The 25,036-nt window shown below is 37.6% G+C and overlaps 1 protein-coding gene across 3 annotated transcripts; it reads right to left on the bottom strand.

The window, feature by feature from the left end:
- Positions 1–1,701: 1,701 nt before the first annotated feature.
- PTGR2 (prostaglandin reductase 2) lies at positions 1,702–21,313 on the bottom strand. Of its 3 annotated transcripts, none has more exons than XM_027119948.1 (10): positions 21,213–21,312; positions 16,673–16,757; positions 15,236–15,354; positions 13,000–13,191; positions 10,614–10,784; positions 9,372–9,581; positions 8,237–8,358; positions 3,915–4,002; positions 3,122–3,161; positions 1,702–2,294 (listed from the first exon to the last, which is right to left on the bottom strand). In XM_027119948.1, the coding sequence occupies exons 2-10, from the start codon at positions 16,707–16,709 to the stop codon at positions 2,209–2,211; spliced, it is 1,065 nt and encodes a 354-aa protein (XP_026975749.1). In that variant the 5' UTR covers positions 16,710–16,757; positions 21,213–21,312; the 3' UTR covers positions 1,702–2,208. The 3 variants fall into 3 exon arrangements, with proteins under 3 accessions (XP_026975749.1, XP_026975750.1, XP_026975751.1); XM_027119949.1 differs by lacking the exon at positions 21,213–21,312 and adding an exon at positions 16,154–16,243 and having other exon boundaries at positions 16,673–16,700; XM_027119950.1 differs by lacking the exon at positions 10,614–10,784 and having other exon boundaries at positions 21,213–21,313.
- Positions 21,314–25,036: the final 3,723 nt, after the last annotated feature.

Raw genomic sequence — 25,036 nt, 5'->3', positions numbered from 1 at the left:
GGAAGGCACTGCGGTCTCCTGCCTCCCACTCATTCCCTCTCGGCCTTTGTAGCTCCGTGGTCTGCGAAGCCCGAAAAACGGGGTCAGTCAATTCTAGGCGTGACGTCACTGCTTCCCTACTGCAGCGGATGGGGTAGTTATCTCCTGTCAGCTGAGATCAGTACACGTTGCAATGGATGCAAGCGAGAAAGAAAAGATCACTACTTAAAACATTTATCAAAGTTCTTAGTGAAGAGGACCTCGAAGCTTCACTGCCCGAGAAGGGAACTTGCAGAATCTAGTTCTGCATTGCATACCAGGTGGGGTAAGAATTGAGACTCCGGTGTAGAACTTTTTTTTGGAAGGTGAAGTCCCTGGAGTCTGCGTTCCGTCAGTACAGTAGGATGTAAAGAGCTCTCCGATGTCCACACCGGTGCTAGAATACTTGAGTTTCAGGCTAGATGCCGCAACTTGTTAGAGCTTTATGTGTTTGACTGACTTTGTAAAATTACTAATTTTTGAATACTTGCTGCGTGCCAAAGGATGAAGGAGGGACTGAGCTAAGATAGTGGCAGTGGGAATTAAAGGTGTGTTCTAAGAAGGGCATTTTCAAGGACAGAGACAAGGTTGAAGAAACCAGGGGAGTAGTTTAGTACACCAACGATGGTGATTTGAAAACAAAGAAGCAACGTGTTTCAGAGGAAGATAATTCCTCTTTAGATAAGCCGAGTTTATCTATTCCAGGTGCCTATGGGATATTTACTTGGAGGTAAAGGTCCCTACCTATCTCAAGAGGTCAGAAATAAGATACAGATTTGGGAGTTATCAACACACAGACAAGAGATGCAGCTCTCTCTGGAAAAGTATATAAAACAAGAAAGAAGCGAAGGCCACTGAGGTCAACTGGAGTGACTGATTACTAACACAGTTCGAATCTACACAAAAGTATATTGCAGTTTGTAAGCAGCTGACCATAAGCCAGCACAACACTCAGAAAATATCCTCAATTTTACTGTATTAAAGGGTTGATTACAATTAATAAAACAAATGCTCTTATTTAGAAGTACATTAATAGGTCTTGAACATCCATGTTTATGACCATTTGTTACTTTGCTCATTCAGTTCTGTCATTTTCTGAAGCTGTATTTGTTTTTGTTTTTTTTTTTTGTGGTACGCGGGCCTCACTGTTGTGGCCTCTCCTGTTGCGGAACATAGGCTCCGGACGCGCAGGCTCAGTGGCCATGGCTCACGGGCCTAGCCGCTCCGAGGCATGTGGGATCTTCCCGGACCGGGGCACGAACCTGCGTCCCCTGCATCGACAGGTGAACTCTCAACCACTGCGCCACCAGGGAAGCCCGAAGCTGTATTTGTTGTTTAAATCTTTTTCATCATTTAAAACTTGAATTGATGTTTATATCTATTTGCCCTCGAAATCTTTGTAACTATTTGACAGTATGTGCCTGCTAACCTAAAATAAACATAGGCTTTTATCAATATATATTTGAGTTTTTAGGCTATACTGTGAACTACTTGGCAAAACACATATCTTCTGTAGTAAATCTAGTCCCTCCATCAACCTAACCAACCTCAGTTATTTAATTTATCATACTACTCCCAACACAAAGCCTCTGCTCTCCTATCCCAAAAACTGTTCCACAAGCTCTGAATTCCCCAAAACCCCTACACACACCCTACAATTAAGTCCCTCTTCCATCTATAATATGGAAAGACCATCCCAATTTATTCTTCACCAAGCTTCAGTTCAAGAATTACGTAAAGCAAAAAAAAAAAAAAAAAAAAAAGAATTACGTAAAGCATGTCCAGTTCAATATTTACTAAGTGCCTTCTCAAGTATTCTATTTTAAATACAACTTATGAAGTTAATAAAAGTTATTTAAAAAATCTTTTGTATGATCTATTAAACAGTTACATCAAATCTCCAGTGGTTTCAGAATATCTGATATAAATTTCATGTAATATTAGTTTTAGCAAAAGAAGGAAAAATAGGTCATATTGACTTCAATCTATTATTGTAAATAATCATATTGGATGAAGAATACATATATGATATTGAAGACACAGGAAAGAATTATGTTATGCAGCTAAGAAAATATCACCTATGATCACATTTAAATCAAAAGGTATCTGTACTCTTAAGGGTTTTTTAATGTATCTTGAAATCTTTGTGCAAAACGGAAAGCAATCTGTGTATTTCCTTAATGAAGATGTTTACAGAGATAACAAAGAGGTTTCTTCTGAAATGCAAACTATCTGCTTTCCGATGTTACCTCCTGTCATCATGGACTGGAATGCAGCTGGAAAGAAAAAAAAAACTAGGTTATCTGAAAACATAAATGTCACCATCCTACATGTTTATCAGTAGGTCAGACACATACAATTAATTTGAATAATTTTTTCAATGATTTTAAGTACAAAAGGAAACTGTCATGAAAAGAAACCTCAAGTAAAACACTGGCAAAGTTATAGGACAAACTAACCCAATTAACATGTTAAAAATGTGTTTTTATCCAACTAGAAATGATTAATTGGTGTCTACATCCATGTTCACTGTTACAGAGTCTGAAGACTAGAGGCAAATAAATATGAGGATAAATGTCAGCAATAACAATTTTTAAATAACTTTAAAATATTAGAAATCTAGTCATAAAGTTTTACTAAGTGAAATATACATCTCCAAATATATTAAAATTTTTTTCTCAAAAAGGAAAAATTATCAGTTTTATTCAATCCTCTTTATTTGAAACAAAAGAGAGTGTTGAAATCTGTGTATGTTAGTAAAAAAAAAAACCCAATATTGAAAATTTGCTTCATGTAATCTTATGATGGCTTAGAACCATTCAATCAGAAAAAGTTACCTAGAGGCTAAATGACTTTCACAATTCTTACATTTTTTTTTCATAAGTTATTTACAAAACCAAAGAAACACTTACTTTACAATTTGAAATGAGAAAACAATGGCTCTTAAATACCACTAAGTTGAACTTCATGAAGTTTGATCAAGACTTTACAGGAAAGAAATGATTTAAAAAGAAAAAAACAACAGAGGAGTAGAATTAAAAGAAAAAAGAGAGTATCTGTGCTGAACTCATATGTATAATAAATAAATCTGCATTCATCTTACCTCCCATGTTTTCCAATCCATTTATCATAGTCTCTTTGATCTGTAAATCAAAATAGGTATATTTTATATTCTTTAGACTTAAGTGTTTCTATTTAACAGTTTTCAGTTTTACAAAAGGCAGCAATACTATTTAGCATTTTCTGTCTAAAAAGAGATCTTCATTTTGTGTAGGTAGTCCAGAAAAGTTTCCTATCAATTCATTTTTTAAGTACAATCCTATTTTCCCATTGTCTAATCTTCAGTTTGTAATATCACATGCTATACACCTTCTTTTCAAAAAACAAAGTATATAAGCACACACACATACAACTTTGCCTATTATTTTCACATTTCAAGAACATCCTAGGTCAGGGTCTCTGGACCCCAGATCGATAATTCCTGATTTTCAGCCACAGCCAAGGGATCTATCAGAATGTCCAGGGAAGGCAGGAAAGATGTATGGTGGTGGAGAGGTACTAGGAGGTGCTTATAAGCACAGCTTCCAACTCATAGTAGCATTCCATAAATATGTGTTAATGAATATTACAATTTGGAAAAAACAAAAACCTATTGATCTTGTAATATAGTCTAAGAAAAGTAAACATTAATAAAATTTTAGATAAAGGGAATAATGAGAGGATTTCTCAATCAGAAGAGTTATCCTCACTCAGGAGGTAAAGTTAATTTATAATATTCAGTATACTTTTCTTCTGTAGAAATATTTATTACAAAACTAATATTAAATTCAAATAATACAAAAGTATATCAAGTAGCAGGAAGAATAATACTGATAAAGAACAGAAGCAAGTTCTACCTTTAGCTTTCCTTCTTTAAACCACTGACTCAGCTGGAGAATACCAGACTCAAATTTGTCCTTAAAATTTAACACCAGAAATCTTTCTCTGTAGTGGGGAAGAAAAGGATAATGATCAGAGACTAGGGAGGGAGTGAGAAAGCCCAAATCAAATCATTCCAGAACACTAAAATTTGTTAATCTTTCAAACATTAGGACTTAATCACACAGAGTCTGGTCAGATGTAGCTTTAGGTGTAGTTACAAGCGTAAGTATAATGGACTTCTATTGTATTCTCTGCCCAGCATCTATAATCCCATTTGGTAGTAACACTGTGATTTTTACTTTGTGGGTGACATCCTTTCCCCACCCTCATGTGACGAAAGCCAGGCCAGTCTGAGCCATTAAGTATCAGCCTGGAGATGTGATAAAACTGCAAGAAGAGAGCTGTTCTCTTTTTTGCTTGGATTGCTAATCTGGTAAAATGTAAGAGTAAAGATAACAGTCATAGCCAGACTCATCAAGAAAAAAAGGGAGAAGACTCAAATCAATAGAATTAGAAATGAAAAAGGAGAGGTAACAACTGACACTGCAGAGATAAAAGAGATCATGAGAGATTACTACAAGCACCTCTATGCCAATAAAATGGACAATCTGGAAGAAATGGACAAATTCTTAGAAATGCACAACCTGCCAAGACTGAATCAGGAAGAGATAGAAAATATGAACAGACCAATCACAAGCACTGAAATTGAAACTGTGATTAAAAATCTTCCAACAAAGAAAAGCCCAGGACCAGATGGCTTCACAGGCGAATTCTATCAAACATTTAGAGAAGAGCTAACACCTATCCTTCTCAAACTCTTCCAAAATATAGCAGAGGGAGGACCACTCCCTAACTCCTTCTACGAGGCCACCATCACCTTGATACCAAAACCAGACAAGGATGTCACAAAGAAAGAAAACTACAGGCCAATATCACTGATGAACATAGATGCAAAAATCCTCAACAAAATACTAGCAAACAGAATCCAACAGCACATTAAAAGGATCATACACCATGATCAAGTGGGGTTTATTCCAGGAATGCAAGGATTCTTCAATATACGCAAATCTATCAATGTGATAAACCATATTAACAAATTGAAGGAGAAAAACCATATGATCATCTCAATAGATGCAGAGAAAGCTTTTGACAAAATTCAACACCCATTTATGATAAAAACCCTGCAGAAAGTAGGCATAGAGGGAACTTTCCTCAACATAATAAAGGCCATATATGACAAGCCCACAGCAAACATCATCCTCAATGGTGAAAAACTGAAAGCATTTCCACTAAGATCAGGAACAAGACAAGGTTGCCCACTCTCACCACTATTATTCAACATTGTTTTGGAAGTTTTAGCCACAGCAATCAGAGAAGAAAAGGAAATAAAAGGAATCCAAATTGGAAAAGAAGAAGTAAAGCTGTCACGGTTTGCAGATGACATGATCCTATACATAGAGAACCCTAAAGGTGCTACCAGAAAACTACTAGAGCTAATCAATGAATTTGGTAAAGTGGCAGGATACAAAATTAATGCACAGAAATCTCTGGCATTCCTATATACTAATGATGAAAAATCTGAAAGTGAAATCAAGAAAACACTCCCATTTACCATTGCAACAAAAAGAATAAAATATCTAGGAATAAACCTACCTAAGGAGACAAAAGACCTGTATGCAGAAAATTATAAGACACTGATGAAAGAAATTAAAGATGATATAAATAGATGGAGAGATATACCATGTTCTTGGATTGGAAGAATCAACATTGTGAAAATGACTCTACTACCCAAAGCGATCTATAGATTCAATGCAATCCCTATCAAACTACCACTGGCATTTTTCACAGAACTAGAACAAAAAATTTCACAATTTGTATGGAAACACAAAAGACCCCGAATAGCCAAAGCAATCTTGAGAACGAAAGAAGGAACTGGAGGAATCAGGCTCCCTGACTTCAGACTATACTACAAAGCTACAGTCATCAAGACGGTATGGTACTGGCACAAAAACAGAAAGATAGATCAATGGAACAGGATAGAAAGCCCAGAGATAAACCCATGCACATATGGACACCTTATCTTTGATAAAGGTGGCAGTAATGTACAATGGAGAAAGGACAGCCTCTTCAATAAGTGGTGCTGGGAAAACTGGACAGGTACATGTAAAAGTATGAGATTAGATCACTCCCTAACACCATACACAAAAATAAGCTCAAAATGGATTAAAGACCTAAATGTAAGGCCAGAAACTATCAAACTCTTAGAGGAAAACATAGGCAGAACACTCTATGACATAAATCAAAGCAAGATCCTTTCTGACCCACCTCCTAGAGTAATGGAAATAAAAACAAAAATAAACAAATGGGACCTAATGAAACTTCAAAGCTTTTGCACAGCAAAGGAAACCATAAACAAGACCAAAAGACAACCCTCAGAATGGGAGAAAATATTTGCAAATGAAGCAACCGACAAAGGATTAATCTCCAAAATTTACAAGCAGCTCATGCAGCTCAATAACAAGAAAACAAACAACCCAATCCAAAAATGGGCAGAAGACCTAAATAGACATTTCTCCAAAGAAGATATACAGACTGCCAACAAACACATGAAAGAATGCTCAACATCATTAATCATTAGAGAAATGCAAATCAAAACTACAATGAGATATCATCTCACACCAGTCAGAATGGCCATCATCAAAAAATCTAGAAACGATAAATGCTGGAGAGGGTGTGGAGAAAAGGGAACCCTCTTGCACTGCTGGTGGGAATGTGAATTGGTTCAGCCACTATGGAGAACAGTATGGAGGTTCCTTAAAAAACTACAAATAGAACTACCATATGACCCAGCAATCCCACTACTGGGCATATACCCTGAGGAAACCAAAATTCAAAAAGAGTCATGTACCAAAATGTTCATTGCAGCTCTATTTACAATAGCCCGGAGATGGAAACAACCTAAGTGCCCATCATCGGATGAATGGATAAAGAAGATGTGGCACATATATACAATGGAATATTACTCAGCCATAAAAAGAAACGAAATTGAGCTATTTGTAATGAGGTGGATAGACCTAGAGTCTGTCATACAGAGTGAAGTAAGTCAGAAAGAAAAAGACAAATACCGTATGCTAACACATATATATGGAATTTAAGAAAAAAATGTCATGAAGAACCTAGGGGTAAAGCAGGAATAAAGACGCAGACCTCTTAGAGAACGGACTTGAGGTTATGGGGAGGGGGAAGGGTGAGCTGTGACAGGGCGAGATAGAGTCATGGGCATATACACACTAACAAACGCAGTAAGGTAGATAGCTAGTGGGAAGTAGCCGCATGGCACAGGGATATTGGCTCGGTGCTTTGTGACAGCCTGGAGGGGTGGGATGGGGAGGGTGGGAGGGAGGGAGATGCAACAGGGAAGACATATGGGAACATATGTTTATGTATGACTGATTCACTTTGTTATAAAGCAGAAACTAACACACCATTGTAAAGCAATTATACCCCAATAAAGATGTTAAAAAAAAAAAAAAAAAAAAAAAAAGATAACAGTCATCCTCCTGCTGCTGCAAGAGGAGAGCCTGCGAGGGAGCCAAGACAATCCAGAAGAAAGCACAGCCCAGGGGTGAAGAAAAACTGAGTCACGGGACCTCCCTGGTGTCGCAGTGGTTAAGACTCCACCTGCCAGTGCGGGGGACACGGGTTCGAGCCCTGGTCCGGGAGGATCCCACATGCCGTGGAGCAACTAAGCCCGTGCACCACAACTACTGAAGCCTGTGCGCCTAGAGCCCGTGCTCCATAACAAGAGAAGCCAACGCAATGAGAGGCCCGTGCACCGCAACGAAGAGTAGCCCCCACTCGCCACAACTAGAGAAAGCTTGCGCGCAGCAACGAAGACCCAACACAGCCAAAAGTAAGAATTAATTAATTAAAAAAAAAAAAAACTTGAGTCATGACACCACTATGCAAACCTTTTATCCAGCCAAATCTAAACCAGTACTAATACTGAACTTCTTAGATACATGAGCCAATAAATTTCCTTCACACTTAAGCCAATATGAGTTGAATTTCTAACACTTGAAAAAAGATTTGCGAAAGATTGATTGAACAGATGCATCTTTCAAAAAGTTTTCTGCCAGGGACCTAGTTAACCAAAACCTAAATGACCACCTTAAAATGTACATTTTCAAGTTTTATTTAATAAGAAAAATTATATATGAAGAACAACATATTTTGTATTCATCCATGATCTTTAAACCCCTTGGATCTGGTAATAAGGGGAAAGTATAGAACACACCTTGTGATGTTTCTTTCTTTCCGGATTGCTTCTACAGCAGAGGGTAGTGGAGGAGGATAAGGCACATCTTTGTTGTACTGAGAAATTTGACCACATAGGATGATGTGGCTGTTCTGATTCATCTGTTCAGAGAAAACTGATGATTATAACCTAAGATATACACCTTCCCTATGTTTACTAATTTTATGGCTGCCTCAATGAAAGCCTCCTTGACTGTAATATTTAATCTTTTTTTTTTTTTTTTCAAATGGCCACACCACTCGGTTTGTGGTATCTTAGTTCCCTGACCAGGGATTGAACCTGCGCCCTGGGCAGTGAAAGCACACAGTCCTAACAACTGGACCACCTCACCTCCAGGGAATTCCCTATAGTATTCAATACTATAATGCCAGTTATAATTGGCATTATAGTATCATATAATTAGTATTATATAATTATAATGCCAAGTAATTGATTTTGTTTTGAAGACTTACCCATTATATGTATTAGAGAGCTTTAATTAGCTAGAAAATAAGTCTACTGCAAAGGAACACAGCAGTAAATAAGAGTTTGGTAATCAGCAAAAGAATTGCATTAGTTCTCATTGTCATCATTGTTGCTACTTTTGTTATTATTGGTAGAGTATTTCTTAGAATTTAAATAATTTAACCTCAATTGAAAACAATTTTACATAGAGTAAAGGACAATGCAGTGTTAACAGCTAATGTTGATAAATTGTAACACTGTCAGTTAAAATATGTAAATACCTGCAATCTATGAAAATCCTTTCCTTACCCAAAGTCATGGCTGTAAGTTGGTTGATTTAAGTTGGTTGATGGTTAGAAGTGAGTTAAAGGTTAGAATTTCATTTGAATAATACAACTGTATTTTTTCACAAAAATAAATTACAGGTGAAAATATAACATTGCTAGCAAAGAACTGAAGTTGATGCTCACAGTGCAAATCCACAAACAAATGGAAGTAGCTTCAGCAAGCTCTTCTGTTTCACTTAATTACAATACTGACCATCATGTTTTTCACCATAAACCCTACAATTTTATAAAGTTTTTTTTTTCTCTCTCAGTATCAGGTAAAAAGATATCACATCAAATAAACCGTAGTATTCAAATTTATAACAAACAAATCAGAAAACAACCTGACTTATCACTGTATCACTGATGTCACCTCCAACATTGTCAAAGTAAACATCCACTCCAGAGGGGCATAATTCACGGAGTTGTTCTGCCACACTCCCCTCTTTATAATTAATTGCAGCATCAAAGCCCAGTTCTGAGGTCAAAAGGAGGCACTTCTCAGGTGTTCCACAAATTCCCACAACTCTAGAACAGCCCATCAAATGGCCAATCTAGGGGGAAAATTTTTGAAAATTAAACAACTTTCAACTGTCGCAATTTAAATGTAAAAATGTGAAAGTATGAAAGTTAATACAAGTACATATATGAAAGTGTTCGTCACAACTGAGGTTAGATTCTAAGGCCTTTAGCTGAAAGTAATTTGAAACCAAAAGAACTGAGAACAGATATAATGGCATTCTTTAAAAAATTAAGATTGAATAAAATTAGAGTTAGTTTGAATGTTAAAATCTCGCAATTTAAAGATGATGTCATAAAAGGAATAGTCAAACCCAAAACATCTCTATCTTGCAATTCAATATTTTTCAGGCCTGTGAGCAACTAAAATCACTATTAAGATAAAATGTTTTGTTTCAATGGTTTCACACTATAAAGGCTATTATTCATAAAACAATGTACTTTATAAATTTCTATCATAATATTTACTATACTTCTAGAACCCAATAAGTGCTTTCTTATTTGAAGATGATTTTTTTAAAATATAAATTTGTTTTTTAATTCATGTAATTCCAGACAGGTACTCTGTGATTTTCTTCTTCATATTGATTACAGCAATGCTCTAGCATTTACCACGTCATTTTTGGTTAAAAGAGAACAAAATACAGGGCTTCCCTGGTGGTGCAACGGTTGAGAGTCCGCCTGCCGATGCAGGGGACACGGGTTCGTGCCCCGGTCTGGGAGTATCCCACATGCCGCGGAGCGTATGGGCCCGTGGGCCATGGCCGCTGAGCCTGCGCGTCCGGAGCTCCGCAACGGGAGAGGCCACAACAGTGAGAAGCCCGCGTACCGCATAAATAAATAAATAATAAAATTTTTAAAAAAAGAACAAAACACAAAAATCTATAACATTTTTCATATTGTTAAGAAGAGAGTCTAAGCATGCTATAACATCACTTCTACCAAAAATGTGTAAAATAATCATATTATAAATTTGTTCAATTTTATATCTTAAATTATATACACATATCCAGAGATTCAGTTATGACTAGTTTTTTAGAAAATCAGATTATTCTCCAAAAGTTTACCTGCCCAGCTAAGGATCCACAAGCACCAGCAGCTCCACTAACAACCATTGTCTGATTAGATTCAGCAGTTATATGACCTTTTTCCTGTATCCCAATCAAGGAAGTCAAACCAGGCATCCCTATAGCTCCAAGAAAGTATGAAAGGTGTCCATCCACAAGCTGTGGGTCCACCTAAAAAATATATACATACCTTTTAAAAATAATACTAGGAATTTCCGTTTTAAGTCAACAGGGTAGAGACAACCTGTTAAGTACTGTATTGTGTCCCCACCAAATTCATATATTGAAGACCTAACTCTTAGTGTGAGTATATTTGGAGATAGGGCCTTTAAGGAGATAAGGTTAAATGAGGTCATAAAGGTGGGGCCCTAATCTGATAGAACTTATGTCCTTAAAAGAGGAAGAGGCACCAGAGATCTCTTTCTATGCAGGTGCACAGAGGAAAGGCTGGATGCTGTGTGAGGACACAGTGAGAAGGCAGCCATCTTTAAGCCAGGAAGAGAGGCTTCACCTGAAACCAAATGTTCCAGCACCTTGACCTCAGACTTCTAGACTCCAGAACTGTGAGAAAATAAATTTCAGTCTATGGTATTTTGTAATGGCAGTTCAAGTGGACTAATAAAGAACCCAACATAGTTTCAAGAACAGTAAACCATTCTTCAGTCTTGTTAAAATTCTATAATTTACTTGTACAAAGTAAAAAAAAAAAAAAAGAATATTACTTCTCTTTATAGTAAAAAAAACCCTACAAAACCTTTAAAAAAGAATTGCCACATAAGAGATACCAAACATTCTTTCTTGTCAATGTCCCAAATATTTCAAAAGAGAGGAACCACTTAACAGGAAAACACTAGGCAAAACTGGAAAGTTTAAAAATCTCTGAGCAATTCCAGAGTAAACATTTATCTATATAAAAATGAGCTCAAACTGTAACAGTTCTCATTACTGATGCTTAAAATGGTCCATGGAAATGTAAGGAAGGTGTGATACAATTTCTTCTAGCTTAATTACAGAATAAAATGAGGTCTCTGTCAGCTTTTTAGCATTTTACGTTTATATGTTTACCAGGCCCAATCAATAGTTAATTATACTTCTCTCACATTTTCTGTGCCTGTTTTCTTATCTGTAACATTAGGGAGAATTGAAAAAAAATTATATAGAAAGACTCCCTACCATAAAGGTTTTATAATAGTTTTTAAGGAATTGAATAATTTTGGTAAAAACTCAATAAACCACCAAAAGTAATCAAGATTCGCCACCTTGGTCTGCCACAAAGAAAGAAAATGGCAGTTTGTAATCAGCAGTTTTAAATGGCTGTCAGTTAAGTCTGGTGTGTGAATAAAGGTAATGGAGATATTAAAGTCTATAATATACAGAAAGGTCTACCGTACACTACACAGAAATGTATCCTGTAGTTAATAGTCATTTATTAGTAAAGCCAGTATAAAAACATTGTGAGATAAGTTTGCTTTTAGCAAAGATCATTTTTCTATCCCTTCTGAATTCCTCTTCCTCATTTCTAATACCTACTCCCCAAACATTTTTAAGCTCTCTCCAGTTGCTCAATTTCCCACTATAGCACAATGACAGGGAAAACTAGAAAGTGCTTAATGTTTCTCTTTCACTTCCTGCTATGAAATTTCTAGTTAAATATATTTTACTGGTACCATTAAGTTGGCAAATGATTGTGTAATGTCTCCCGCATCTCATTTTATCTTAACAGCCATCTTTAACTGATTATAATAATTGGTAATTATAAAAATACTAAAATTTTATAAAGCTTTTTACAAAGCCTTAATCACATTTATCATAGTTAAATTTAATTTTCACATTCACTTGTGAGGTACCTATTGTTTTCATTTTGCACATGAGGAAACTGAGGTTCAGAGATATAAGGTAACTTCCTTGATGACAAATATTAGGCTGAATTACATGAGGCTGCCAGTTTTTGTAGGTGAAAACAGACAAATATTGGTAATTCCACATGGTTCAGCCTAACAGTAGAAACCGAACTCAAGATTTCTGACACAAGATGGAATTTCAAGCACAAACCAAATGAATTTCATAAGTCAAGTGGAAATTTCTCAGGAAACTTTAAAGCATACAACTATAAGGGGCCTTCTAGTTCTTAGTATAAAACATTTATGTAAAACTTGAGAAATTAAATATGGAAAACAACATCACTCATTGGCAATCTAAGAACTGTCATACATAGTTACAACCAACAGTGGAAGAGGAATAAAAGGCTTTCCATATTCTGACAGCTATCTAAAAAGAAAACATGTGCTTTTATTTTTTCCCTGATAACAAAAAGAACTGAGCACCAAATGCATAAAGAAGGAATTACAGGGGGGGAAAAAATCAGATACTTTATATTATACATCACCTTTTCAAGGATATTTCCATCTAGAATAACCTTGGTTTGCCAGGGCCAACAGAAAGAAGTCACAAAATCGCCTTTAGTAAAATTTGTGTGTTTGCTTTCTTCTATAATCCCAATACCTCCACCATCAACCACCTGAGACAGCTGCCAAGGTGATATATAGTCACTGCCAGTGTCTTCATTCATTCTACAACGCTAAGAAAAGAAAACATAGATTAGGATAATTCTCTCTGATAATACTGAAAGAGTTTACTAATTTACCCAGTGACTAAAAGAAAGTATGTAACAAGTAATGTTAAGTACAGTGTTAGCCAAACAAAACTTACCTTAATTTCTCTCTTCCTTTCAGTTATTTTTTATCCTGAAAAAAAAGTATCCCCTCTATAACAAGAGTGAAATTTAGAAGGAATTTAAGTATGTTCTAAAATTAGATTGTGGTGATAGTTCCACAACTTTGTGAATAGACTAAAAACCACTGAATTGTACACTTTAAATGTGTAAACTGTATGATATGTGGATTATAGTTCAATAAAGCTGTTAAAATTCTTACTACTTAAAGAAATTTATGTAATATTACATACATTATGCTAGCAAAAATAATACAAGATACTGTGTCAATGGTTTCAATGGATTGTTGCAAATTAGGTACACTTACTGCTGCTGATAATATTATAAAACTGTCCATTTTTTTAATAGAAAACAAACTAGTAACATATAGACCATAATACTGCTCATTTCTTCAGCCAAGCAATACTGCTTCCTCAATGGAAATAACCCAAAAGAGAAATGAAACAATTTTTATACAGTTATTCATCACAACTTCAGACCAAGCACTACAACATTCCCCCTAACCTCAGGTGGATGTTCTCTTTATTCCTCAAAGACATAATGTCACAATAGCACCACACCTTTCCATAGGACTAGGGCTATAGACTTCTCCAGAGGTAATCAAGGCTTTCTTCCTCTCTGTGGCTCACTCTTGCCTCTCTCATGAAGGCCAAGATGTACAAGCCTACAGTGTGGTCCAGGAGATGGAATAGATGGAAGGCTGCTTGAGCAAGGGGCCCCCCATGGTCTGGTTCAGTTCACCAGGGGAAAAGACCACATAGGGAATTGAGGCAGAAGCTTCTATGGGAATACACTACACTTCTGCTTGTGTGCCCCTCCCATATATTCTTGAAAAGCAAGTGCAGCAGCCATTGGATACTGGCCACACCAAGAACCTGATTCTTAAGGCTAACAGAAGAAGTGGGAACGAGTAATTCCCCATAGGTAAGCGAGTGATGTCAACAGAATAAAATGTTATACAACCACCAAAATAATAATAATATCTGGACTAGTTTTTCATATGAAGGTATGAATATAAAATCACAAATATGAAATCAAAATAGTATATACATATTAAATATAACCATGTAAAATACAGTACACACACAGTGATTAAAATTACTTGTGAATTTGGAATGATATAAAATTTCAATAAGTTAATGTTCATCAGATTTCTTTTCTCCCCTTTAAAGGTGCTTAGTCCTTTTTTTTTTTTTTTTAACAGTGTCAAGTGAAAGCAACCAAAGTAATTTTCTTCCTTCCTTCCTTTAATACTTAATAAGCACTTACGCTTGTCACTGGGGATACAGTGATAAATAAGATCTTTGTCATAATAAGTTTTTATTAGGGAAAATAAATATCTAATAACACCACAAATAATTATTAATTACAACTGGAATATAGGCTGAAGGTCAAGGTACTGTTTTGAGAAAGTATAACAGAAAGGACTAGTCTGAGGGTTCAGAGTAATTTTTTTTTTTATAAATTTATTCATTTATGTATTTTTGGCTGCGTTGGGTCTTCGTTGCTGCACGCGGGCTTTCTCTAGTTGTGGCAATTGGGGGCTACTCTTTGTTTCGGCGCGCAGGCTTCTCATTGCGGTGGCTTCTCTTGTTGCGGAGCACGGGCTCTAGGCGCGTGGGCTCAGTAGTTGTGGCTCGCGGGCTCTAGAGGGCAGGCTCAGTAGTTGTGGTCCACGGGCTTAGTTGCTCCGCAGCATGTGGGATCTTCCCGGACCAGGGCTCAAGCCCATGTCCCCTGCACTGGCAGGCGAATTCTTAACCACTGCGCCACCAGGTAAGTCCCTCAAATATTTTTTAATCATGAGGCTTACACAATGAAATTCAGATGCAACATGAAAAAATATGAAAATAAAATTATTTTCACTAAGTCACAAAATCCTGATTCTTACCATGTAAGGATCCACAGAAAGGTAAAGAGTTCTAACTTGTACTTGTCCTTCATTGATATTATCTGGCAAGTTTACTTCTTCTACTCGGAAATTTTCTGCCACTGGATTACCATTTTTTCCTAGAATATTAGACAAAAATATAAAATCAAAAAGTCACTTTCCCATAGAATTATTTATTATTTTTAAAAGGTCACTCTAAGATTTAGAGCACTCCTGGAATACACACATGAATAAATCCATATTGTTTTGTAATTTTTCTGTAACTCAGCATAAATTCTTCAAATAGTTTCACTTGCTCTTGGTTTTCTCCAAGAATTTCCTTTGGCATATTGCTGTCAATGTAAAAATTTCTTTTTTAAGGTGATTACAGGTAAATCACCTCATCTGTTATAAAATTATAGAAGGATTTCAAAAAGTAAAAAAGCACAGCCAGCTTTTTTTTTTAACTATGAAAATTAAAATTTACAAGGTAGCAGAAATACCATATTAGCCAAAGTAAAGAGGTAAACTATCCTTCTTCATTTTAAGATGAAAAGAGAAACTTAAATGAATATAATTAAAACTTCATATTCATTGAATCATCAAATTTGTAAGGTGAAAATAGAATGTAGACATTTTAATCTAATTGCTCACTTTACTAAAACTGAGAAAAGGTAAGTGTCTTTCCCAGGCCACATGCTAGGTAAGCACCAAAATCAAGGCAGCATGGGCCCAAACCTCTCAGGTTACTTCCATGCCTACGCTTCTATGATTCAGGTTAGATGTCAGGTTAGATGACCTAGGATGACATAGGTCAGTGCTTTTCACATAAAACAGAAAAGCACATCTTAAGAATCAATGATACACATTACAAAGAAAAAACAAAAGCCACATATATTTGTAATATAACCTTCCAAAAATTATAATATTTTAAAATACCTTATTTCCCCAACAAGTGGCCTTGATAACTTATCATTTTAAAAAATGAATATTGGGACTTCCCTGGTGGTGCAGTGGTCAAGAATCCGCCTGCCAATGCAGGAAACACAGATTAGAGCCCTGGTCCGGGAAGATCCCACGGAGCAACTAAGCCCATGCACCACAACTACTGAAGCCCGCACACCTAGAGCGCGTGCTCCGCAACAAGAGAAGCCACAGCAATGAGAAGCCCGCACACCGCAACAAAGAGTAGCCCCCCCCTCACCTCAACTAGAGAAAGCTTGCGCACAGCAACAAAGACCCAACGCAGCCAAGAATGAATGAATGAATAAATAAATAAATAAAAATTTAAAATGAATATTATATTATTTAAAGAGTTTCTTCTAATATCTCTACTAGCGTTAATATCTTCCTACCTCATTTACCACATTTACATCATATTATTACTTTTTGTTCCTCCATTTGCATTAATAATTATTAAAGACCACAGTTGTTCATTCATCACAGACAAATACATACCAGGTCGGGAATTCAATACCACTCTTTGTACAATCATCACCTTGTTTGCACAGTGGTCTCACAAGACTTCTGTATAAAATAACTCCTATAAACAGAAAAGTTTTAAATCACAAGTAAGTTATGAAATATTCAACAATTTAAAAGTTAAAAAAAAATGTACATTTGTGTTTCTGAACAAGGAAAGGAAAAATCATATTTAGGATCCAAAAAAGATGTAGTCTCTCCTGTTAGAGTTTGCCTCCTAAAGCAAATATATGAAGAAAGACTAAATCTAATTAGAATATTTGACTAATAAGAACAAATTCACTGAAGATTGAGTGGAACAAAATGTTTTTGGCCTCATAATTCAGGCACATTCATCTTCAAGCCATCATGATTAAGTCTCCTACTGTAGCTTGATTAAAAGAAAACAATATGATATATTCCTCCAGAGTTAGCCAGTTAGTCTAGTAACAAATAAAACACTAGCCGTTTAATTGAGATGTAACCAAATTTTCAAAAATTATTTTATTCATTTATCAAAATGGAAATTTCTTAATAGCTCTGCTGATTATAAAAGTAATACATCAAAAGCATTTTAAAATCCTCACCTTCTAGGAAATTATGTAATATAGAATGGCCAAGTGAGTAAAAAAGGATCAGTTTATTCTGGGTTTACAATCTGAGCTAATGAAAGAAGCAAAATGAAGTTCCAATGCTAGCAGTATCTGACTTGGGGATGCTTACTTTATCCATCACTAAAAATGAGAACAGACCATTAGTGTTATTCTGTACCAAGGACTGTTGTGCTATGAAACATATATACGTATATATATATATGCACATATATATTCATGTAGTATTTAATAATATTTAATATATATTTCATTTAATCTAACAATTCTATTAAATATTTTATTATTATCCCCAATTTATAGATGAGGAAATGTGCCTTAAAGTGTTTAAGCACTTTCCTAAGGTGGTGGAGTTGAGATCCAAACCCAAGCTGTCTGACATTCCAATCACTTAACTACTACATAAAAATTTCCATCCTACATGTCTAAGTTGTTCGGTTTTTAAGTTACTAAGCAAATATTATCCTTTTTAAAATTATTTACTAGTTGTCTTCTCTCATTAGATATTTTATTTCATCCTCTTTAGCACCTAATAATGTTGAGAAGCCCAAGAACAACAATTATATCAATGACATTTTTTTACAATTGCAACATATTTTTTATTAAATTATAGTTGATTTACATTATTATATTAGTTTCAGGTGTAGAGCATAGTGATTCAACATTTTTACAGCTTATACTCCACTAAAAGTTATTACAAGATAGTGGCTATAATTCCCCATGCTATACAATATATCCTTGTTGCTTATCAACAGTTGCAATATATTTAGCTCTTAGCATCATTTCTAAGTTTATACAGCAGCACACTTAGACATTTGACAACCATCTGTAGATCCATTTGATATTTAATAATGCTTACCTTGTATCACTGGGTAATTTCATTTACCCATGACTCTACTCCTAATCTAGTTTCTAAATTTGCAGGACTCTTGAATTTCTTCATATTTCTCTAATCCCATATAGTACCTGAGTTTCTTATATAGACCTGAGATTTACGTATACTTCTCAGAAAAATGTTAAATAATCATCACGGGGTATTCTTCAAATCTTGCGTAACATAGTATTTATATGGAGATAACTTATGGAGGACTTTCACACAGATTTATTTATTTCTTAAAACAAAGTATATAGGTAATATCCTTATCTTACAACGGAAATTGAGGTACAGTTTGTACCCAAGATCACATAGCAGTTAAGCAGAGGAGTTAGGACTGAAACATAAATCTCCTCATCCCACATCTCACTTGTCCTCACTCTTTCCACTATTGCCCGCCAATCACCTCCAAACACGGTTTTCACGTAGATAGCCACATAATAATGTTCAACTCTTCTGTAGGTACCCTTTACAAGAGTAATTCTGCTCCTAATTAAGAACTACAATTAGGAATTCCGCTCCTAATTAAGAACTACATGTCTGATGTTAGTGGCATTCCATAAAATAGAATGAAGAACATGGATATTCATCTTATTTGCTTCCTTACTTTTTATAATGTATATATTTATAATCTCACTGGTTGTGACCTTCATGGGGGGTTGCTCTCAATATACACTCTCTCCTTTCGGACACAATGTTGCCAGCTAAGGACTGCGTTCCCCAGCTTCCCATTAAAACAAAATCCCAGACATCATCCTATTCAAAAATCCCTCAGTTATGCATCTCTAACAACAGGTTGTTTTAAACATAAACACTATGCTATTAACATAACAGAATTAATAGTCCAGGTAATTCCTTGACATTATCTAATACCTAGTGCACATTCAAATTCCGTCTTTTTACAGTTGGTTCGTTAGAATCAAGTCCATATACTGTATTTTTGAGTCTCCCCTTTTTTATTTCATGTCACCGATTGTTGAAAAAACATGTTTCTTCATTCCTTTGTCTGTTGAATGACCTTGGGTTGCATCCTCATAGTGTCTTTTTGTTTTTTGGCTGAGCAGCATGCAGGATCTTAGTTCCCTGACCAGGGATGGAATCCGTGGCCCCGGCAGTGGAAGCGCGGAGTCTTAACCACTGGACCGCCAGGGAAGTCCTTATTTTTATTTTTTTTCTCATAATGTCATTTACTTCATTCTTCTATCTCCACTCTTATCCTTGACAGGTAGTTAGATCTAGAGGTTTGATTAGATGCAGGTTCAGACTTTTTAGGCAAGAATCTTTAAAGGTGGTGCTGTGTGCATCCTATTTCATCACAGCGAGAAGTCCATAATGTCTTGCAGGGCTAAGTGTATTTTTTTAAAGAAAATCTCCTATTGAATCACCATGTGTGTAAATTACATAGGGTTAAAAGGCAAAGTTTTCCAAATTGATACTGGATCCAAAGATAACTGACCTTAAGTGGTGATTAACAGCACCAAGATGGCTAAATTTTCAAAGGAGTCTTTCCAAATGAAGTTTCATATTTGCCACTCTTTTCCCTAATTACTTTCAATGTATGTTTTATTACTTGAAATTATGCACACTGTAGATTTGTCCAAATACTGCTTATCAGCATGAAAAGCACACTATTAAAGTTTTCTCCCTCTGTATTAAATTAGAAAGTTTTCAAGTATCAAACACTACAATTAACTAATGTAGGATAATCGTGCAATATCCCTCCATAGCACAACAACACATTTAAAACATGAAGAAATTTAGTCACAAAATTAAAATATACAATATGATACACCAGCTCTAGATCTGAAAGGAGGTGTGGTGGTGGTGGTGTTATTCATCCCAAATGGGAGGGAAAAAAAACTCAAGTCCTTATTGACTGACATCAAGCAGACCATATTTGCCCATAGGTTCCCAACTGGTGGTAAACAATATTCCAAAATAATACCAGATCAATGATCAACTGAAAAATTCTAGTGCCAGTCAAAAAGAGTGTGTTATCTTAATGTCTACCTTGCAGCCTATTATAAGGGGTAGGGCACCCAACTAGGAAAAGCAGAGTACATATCCTGCTTCTAATCACGCGGGATCTTGGGAAAGTTCCTTCTCTCAGCTTGGTTACTGAATGTACCTAAGTGCCAGGAACTGGGCTAAAGACTTAATAGCCATTGTCTCCTTTAACCCCTCCATCCAACAACACTCTGAGGATGGTACTGTCACTGTTCCCATTTTATAGAGGAGGAAAACGAGGCACAGAGAGGTTGAATAACTTGCCCATGGTCGCACAACTGGTAATGACTGCACTAGAACCCACAGGCAAACACAACACACACCACTGCCATAACATGAGATTCCTAACACCTTTAAAAAAAAAAAACAAAAAAACTTCTCTACCCTGATCTTGCTCAATTATTCTGCCACAAATGACTGTTGCCCACGGCCTTATTACAAAACGTGTAAATCTCTGGGATTTCCTCCACTTTTTCTGGACGGTCGCTCTCCTTTCCTTTGAGACTTCTGTTTTTTTCCTTCCTTTCCCCTAGTATGTGGGGATTCCTGCATGGCTCTTCCATTTCTCAGTGGCTTCACCTTCTCTGGCTCCTACTACCAACCACTCATACGTAAATTACTAAAAATCTGCGTCTACAACCCAGAATTTCAGACTGACTTCCCAGAATGTAAACACCAAGACAGGGAATCATGCCTGTTTAGTTCAGTGATTTACGTTCACCCCCTATGCCTTGCACATGGTAGGTGCCCATTAAATATGTGTTAAATGAACATCCCAAGGACACCTTAAACACAATTATGTCCAAACTTGAGGTTGCTTACTACCAACAATTCTAAAAAAAAAAAAAAATCCCTGCTTCTGCTTCTTCTCCAGCATTCCCTATCCCAGTGACGTAGGCAATAATGCTAGCGTCGCCAGCAGCTCCGGGAGGAAGCCGGGAGGTCACCTTGGTTCCTTGATCCTCCCTCACCTGAAGAGCCCGACCCAGCCTCGGGCTCCCCAGCCCTAACAGACCCGGCCGGCGAAGCCCCGCGCTTCACTCACCGCCAAGGAGCTCGGGAGGAAATCTCGCGCGGTTTGCAGAGCTGGCGAGGGGTTCGCCGCGCGACCTCGGCCCTCCGACCTCAGTACGCAGGCGCACGACTAGACCTCGGCTCCTCACCCCCTCCCCTCCCAGGGGCGGGCTTTTGAAGTTTAGGCTACGGACCTGCCTGGGTCACAGCGTTTCCGTGGAAGGTTGGGAAGGTGCGGAGATTTAAAGACTAGTCACATGTATGGGCAAAGTGTATTAATAAGTTAACCGGGATTGGTGGCCTATGGCAGCCCCTACTACCTGGACCCAAAGAACAAATCGTTCAACCTTGACCAGTGAGTTCACTTCTAGCAGTACTTTTTTTCTTTTTTTTTTTTGCGGTACGCAGGCCTCTCACTGTTGTGGCGTCTCCCATTGCGGAGCACAGGGTCCGGATGCGCAGGCTCAGCGGCCATGGCTCACGGGCCCAGCCCCTCCGCGGCATGTGGGATCTTCCCGGACCGGGGCACGAACCAGTGTCCCCTGCATCGGCAGGCGGACTCTCAACCACTGCGCCACCAGGGAAGCCCTTTAGCAGTACTTTGAAGGAATTTTGTTTTATGGATTTCTCCCTGAACCTCAGGTTGGAAAATTACAGTTAGTTAGGGGCCCGACAAGCCTACCCTTCATTTTATAGCCGAGGAAACTGAGGCTTGGAGGACTGCTGTGATTGGACCATCTACCTTTCAGCTGGTTAGGGGAAGTGCTGGGGTTACATAGTCTCTCCGGACTGCTGGCCCAGTACTCCTTCCCTTACAACAGGGCTGTCTTTTCTTTTGCAAAGAATCCCAACTTCCTCAAAGATGGATTACCCAGTGTGACCTGGCATCTCAATTTCATAATTGTTAATTGCCTCCTTCTGTGTTGAACTAGGTTGAGCAAGGTTAATTCCTAGGATAGCTGGGATTCCCCAGGGGCTTCAAACCCTAAGGGAGACCATTCTGAATTAGGCAGGTGAAATAATTGCTATTTATATTATATTCATGTCAGAGCTAATAGCTCAGCATAAATCATAGTATTCAGTAGCTGAAAGGTGACTGGGATTGTGAGCAAGTGGGTAAGAATCATTAAACAGCCTGGAGCTCCTGGTAGCTTCACCTCTGAAATTTTTACTTCTTCGGAAAAGCTTCAGGAAAGGACTAGAAGGATTATACTACTGTGCAAACTTCTTCATGCAGGAGGAGAAACTTACTTCTTTTATCTATCTTGTACAGGTAGACCTTCGATAACGTTTTGTTGTAATAAATTGAACCAACTAATGGAAAAGAAAATACTCTAACAGACTAAAAATAATAGCATAAAATATAGTCTAGAACTTGATTTTAAAAGACTCTCTCAAAGTAGAAAAGAAACCCTGCAATATTAAATTAGTTTTGACTCTCTTGATAGAGGGTCTGTGAACTCCTTGTAACAAGTGTGATTTTTCTCCCCAGAATGAGTTCCTATTTCCAAAAATTCAAGAAATGAGTGTATTAATTGTGTCCTCATGAGAGGAGAGAAATGTTTCCAGAACTACCTAGTTAAACCTCTCCCCAAATCCTAAACCTCAGAAACTGTGTTAGATAATAATTGTTCGTTGTTTTAAGCTGCTAAGTTTGGGGGTATTTGGTTATGCAGCAGTAGATAACCTAATATGTCCACTAAGGGAGTTCCCTGGTGGCCTAGTGGTTGGGATTCCAGGCTTTTACTGCTGTGCCCCGGGTTCGATCCCTGGTTGGGGAACTGAGATCAAGCTGCATGGTGTGGCCAAAAAAAAAAAAAAGGAGAGAAATGGTAGACTCCAGGGCTGGGTCGGGGTAAGCCCGAACCAGATGAGCCTGAACACCTTTTTTTTGACTGCACTGCATGGCATGTGGAATCTTAGTTCCCCAACCAGGGAGCAAACCCATGCCCCCTGCAGTGGAAGCACAGAGTCTTAACCACTGAATGGCGAGGGAAGTCCAGTGAACATCTTTTTGCCACCAAAAATGATGAAGTATGTCACAGGGACACGGAAGCCAGCTTGAAGGGGATCCTACTGGCCAAATCTGGGACAACTTGAGCACCAAAATAATTAATTACAATAATGCTTTACAAACATCATAAACATAGAAATTTATGAATCTAAACCAATAATAAGCAAACAGAGAGAATGGAGTGTTCTTCCTTACAGTAGGATGCTGAGAGCTAGCTGATAAATGTAGAGGAAGTACTAGAGTATCATAAATACTAAATGTAAAATACTAGAGTATTGTACAGCTTTCATAGTAAAGATTGGATCAGACGAGAATTATCAGTGGATGCTAAATCTAGGGGGACTAAGATTCTGCACCCAATTTGGATTCTGCACCCAATTCCAGTTAGGGGAGTTTCCCACACACCACCAAGCAATGCTCAGACACCAGCTTGGGTGACTTACAATTCAACTCAATTCTGATACTATCTACTTGGAGATAATATCAGATCCCACAGGTTACGTGGTCAGTCCTATGAGATTGCCCCCACACACACACACACATTCAGATGCCAATTGAAAGTCCACCTGTGCTTCTGAGAAACAGGCTATAGATTGGAAGTCCCAATGATCCTCTGCTTGGATTCAATCAGTTTTCTAGAGCAGCTCACAGAATTCAGAGAAACATTTTACTTAATAGATTACCAGTTATTATAAAAGGCTATAACTCAGGAACAGTCAGATAAGAGGGATGCATAGGGCAAGTATGGGGAAAGGGTGCAGAGCTTCCATGCCCTCTCCAAGCTGGACAGTCTCCCTGCTTCCTCACGTGTTCACTAACCTGGAAGCTCTCCAAACCCTGTCCTTTTGGATTTTTATGGAGACTTCATTATATAGGCACGATTGATTAAGTCATTGCCTATTGCGACTGAACTCAGGCTCCAGCCCCTCTCCCCTCTCTGGAGATGGGAGGGTAGGAAAACTGAAAGTTCCAACCCTCTAATCACTTGGTTGGTTACCCTGGCAACCAGCTCCCATCTTTAGGTTACCAGTGGGCTTTCCAAAAGTCACCTCATGAACATAACAAAAGATACCTTGATTCCCTCAACACTTTTGAAGTTCCAAGGGTTCTAGGAGCTTAGTGCCAGAAATGGGTAAAGACCAAATAGGTATTTGTTATTATAAATCACAATACAACAGGGATATTGTGTTGAGGAGCAGGATACTTGCACTGAAATAAAGTGCAATTGAGGAAAAAAAGTGGTGATTATCTCGGGTGGCCTCAGCCTGCAGTGGCTTGAAGCGGGATTTCGGTTCCCAGCCAGAGACTGAGGTCGGGCCGTGGCAGTGAGACTGCTGAATCCTAGCCACTAGACCACAAGGGACCAGTGCCAGTGACAAGGCTCTGGCCCATGAGCTGTGTAGAAATGAATTTACACATAGAGACGGAAAGTAATGAAACAAGTAAAATATTTATTAGGAGGAAAAAGGGTACGTGTGGATAGACACATGGGCGGACTTAGAGAGAGAGTCGTGCCCTCGTGGTCGTTTGAATCACTATTATGGGGCATTTCTTCTGGGTTTCCTTTAGCCAGTCATCTTGCTCTGAGTCCATATTTGGTATATCTCAGGGTCCTCCTATGTGTGCGTGTGCATCTCTTAGCCAAGATGGATTCTAGTAAAGAGGCCTATGGGTAGACCTCTACATCACCTACTATGCGGTGGCGCCCCCTCCCTTTTTGACCTCCAAGGAGCCTTTCTGCGTGTGTGTGTGTGTGTGTGTGTGTGTGTGTGTGTGTGTGTGTGTGTGTAGTCGGGAAGGTCTCCTTGACTCTGAGAATGAGAAATATGTGGTCTTTTATC

This window comes from Aethalodelphis obliquidens, unplaced genomic scaffold (assembly GCF_003676395.1).
Source record: "Aethalodelphis obliquidens isolate GAN/ISIS:26980383/991018 unplaced genomic scaffold, ASM367639v1 scaffold21, whole genome shotgun sequence".
Lineage (NCBI taxonomy): Eukaryota > Metazoa > Chordata > Mammalia > Artiodactyla > Delphinidae > Aethalodelphis > Aethalodelphis obliquidens.
This window is presented reverse-complemented; position numbering and strand designations above follow the sequence as displayed.

Excerpts from the sequence above, each read along its gene's own strand:
- PTGR2 (XM_027119948.1), bottom strand. The coding sequence starts at position 16,709 with ATGATTGTACAAAGAGTGGTATTGAATTCCCGACCTG. Across the intron at positions 13,192-15,235 it reads TTTCTGTGGATCCTTACATG|CGTTGTAGAATGAATGAAGA; the intron begins GTAAGAATCAGG and ends TTCTTTTCTTAG. Across the intron at positions 3,162-3,914 it reads TTAAAGAAGGAAAGCTAAAG|ATCAAAGAGACTATGATAAA; the intron begins GTAGAACTTGCT and ends TTTGATTTACAG.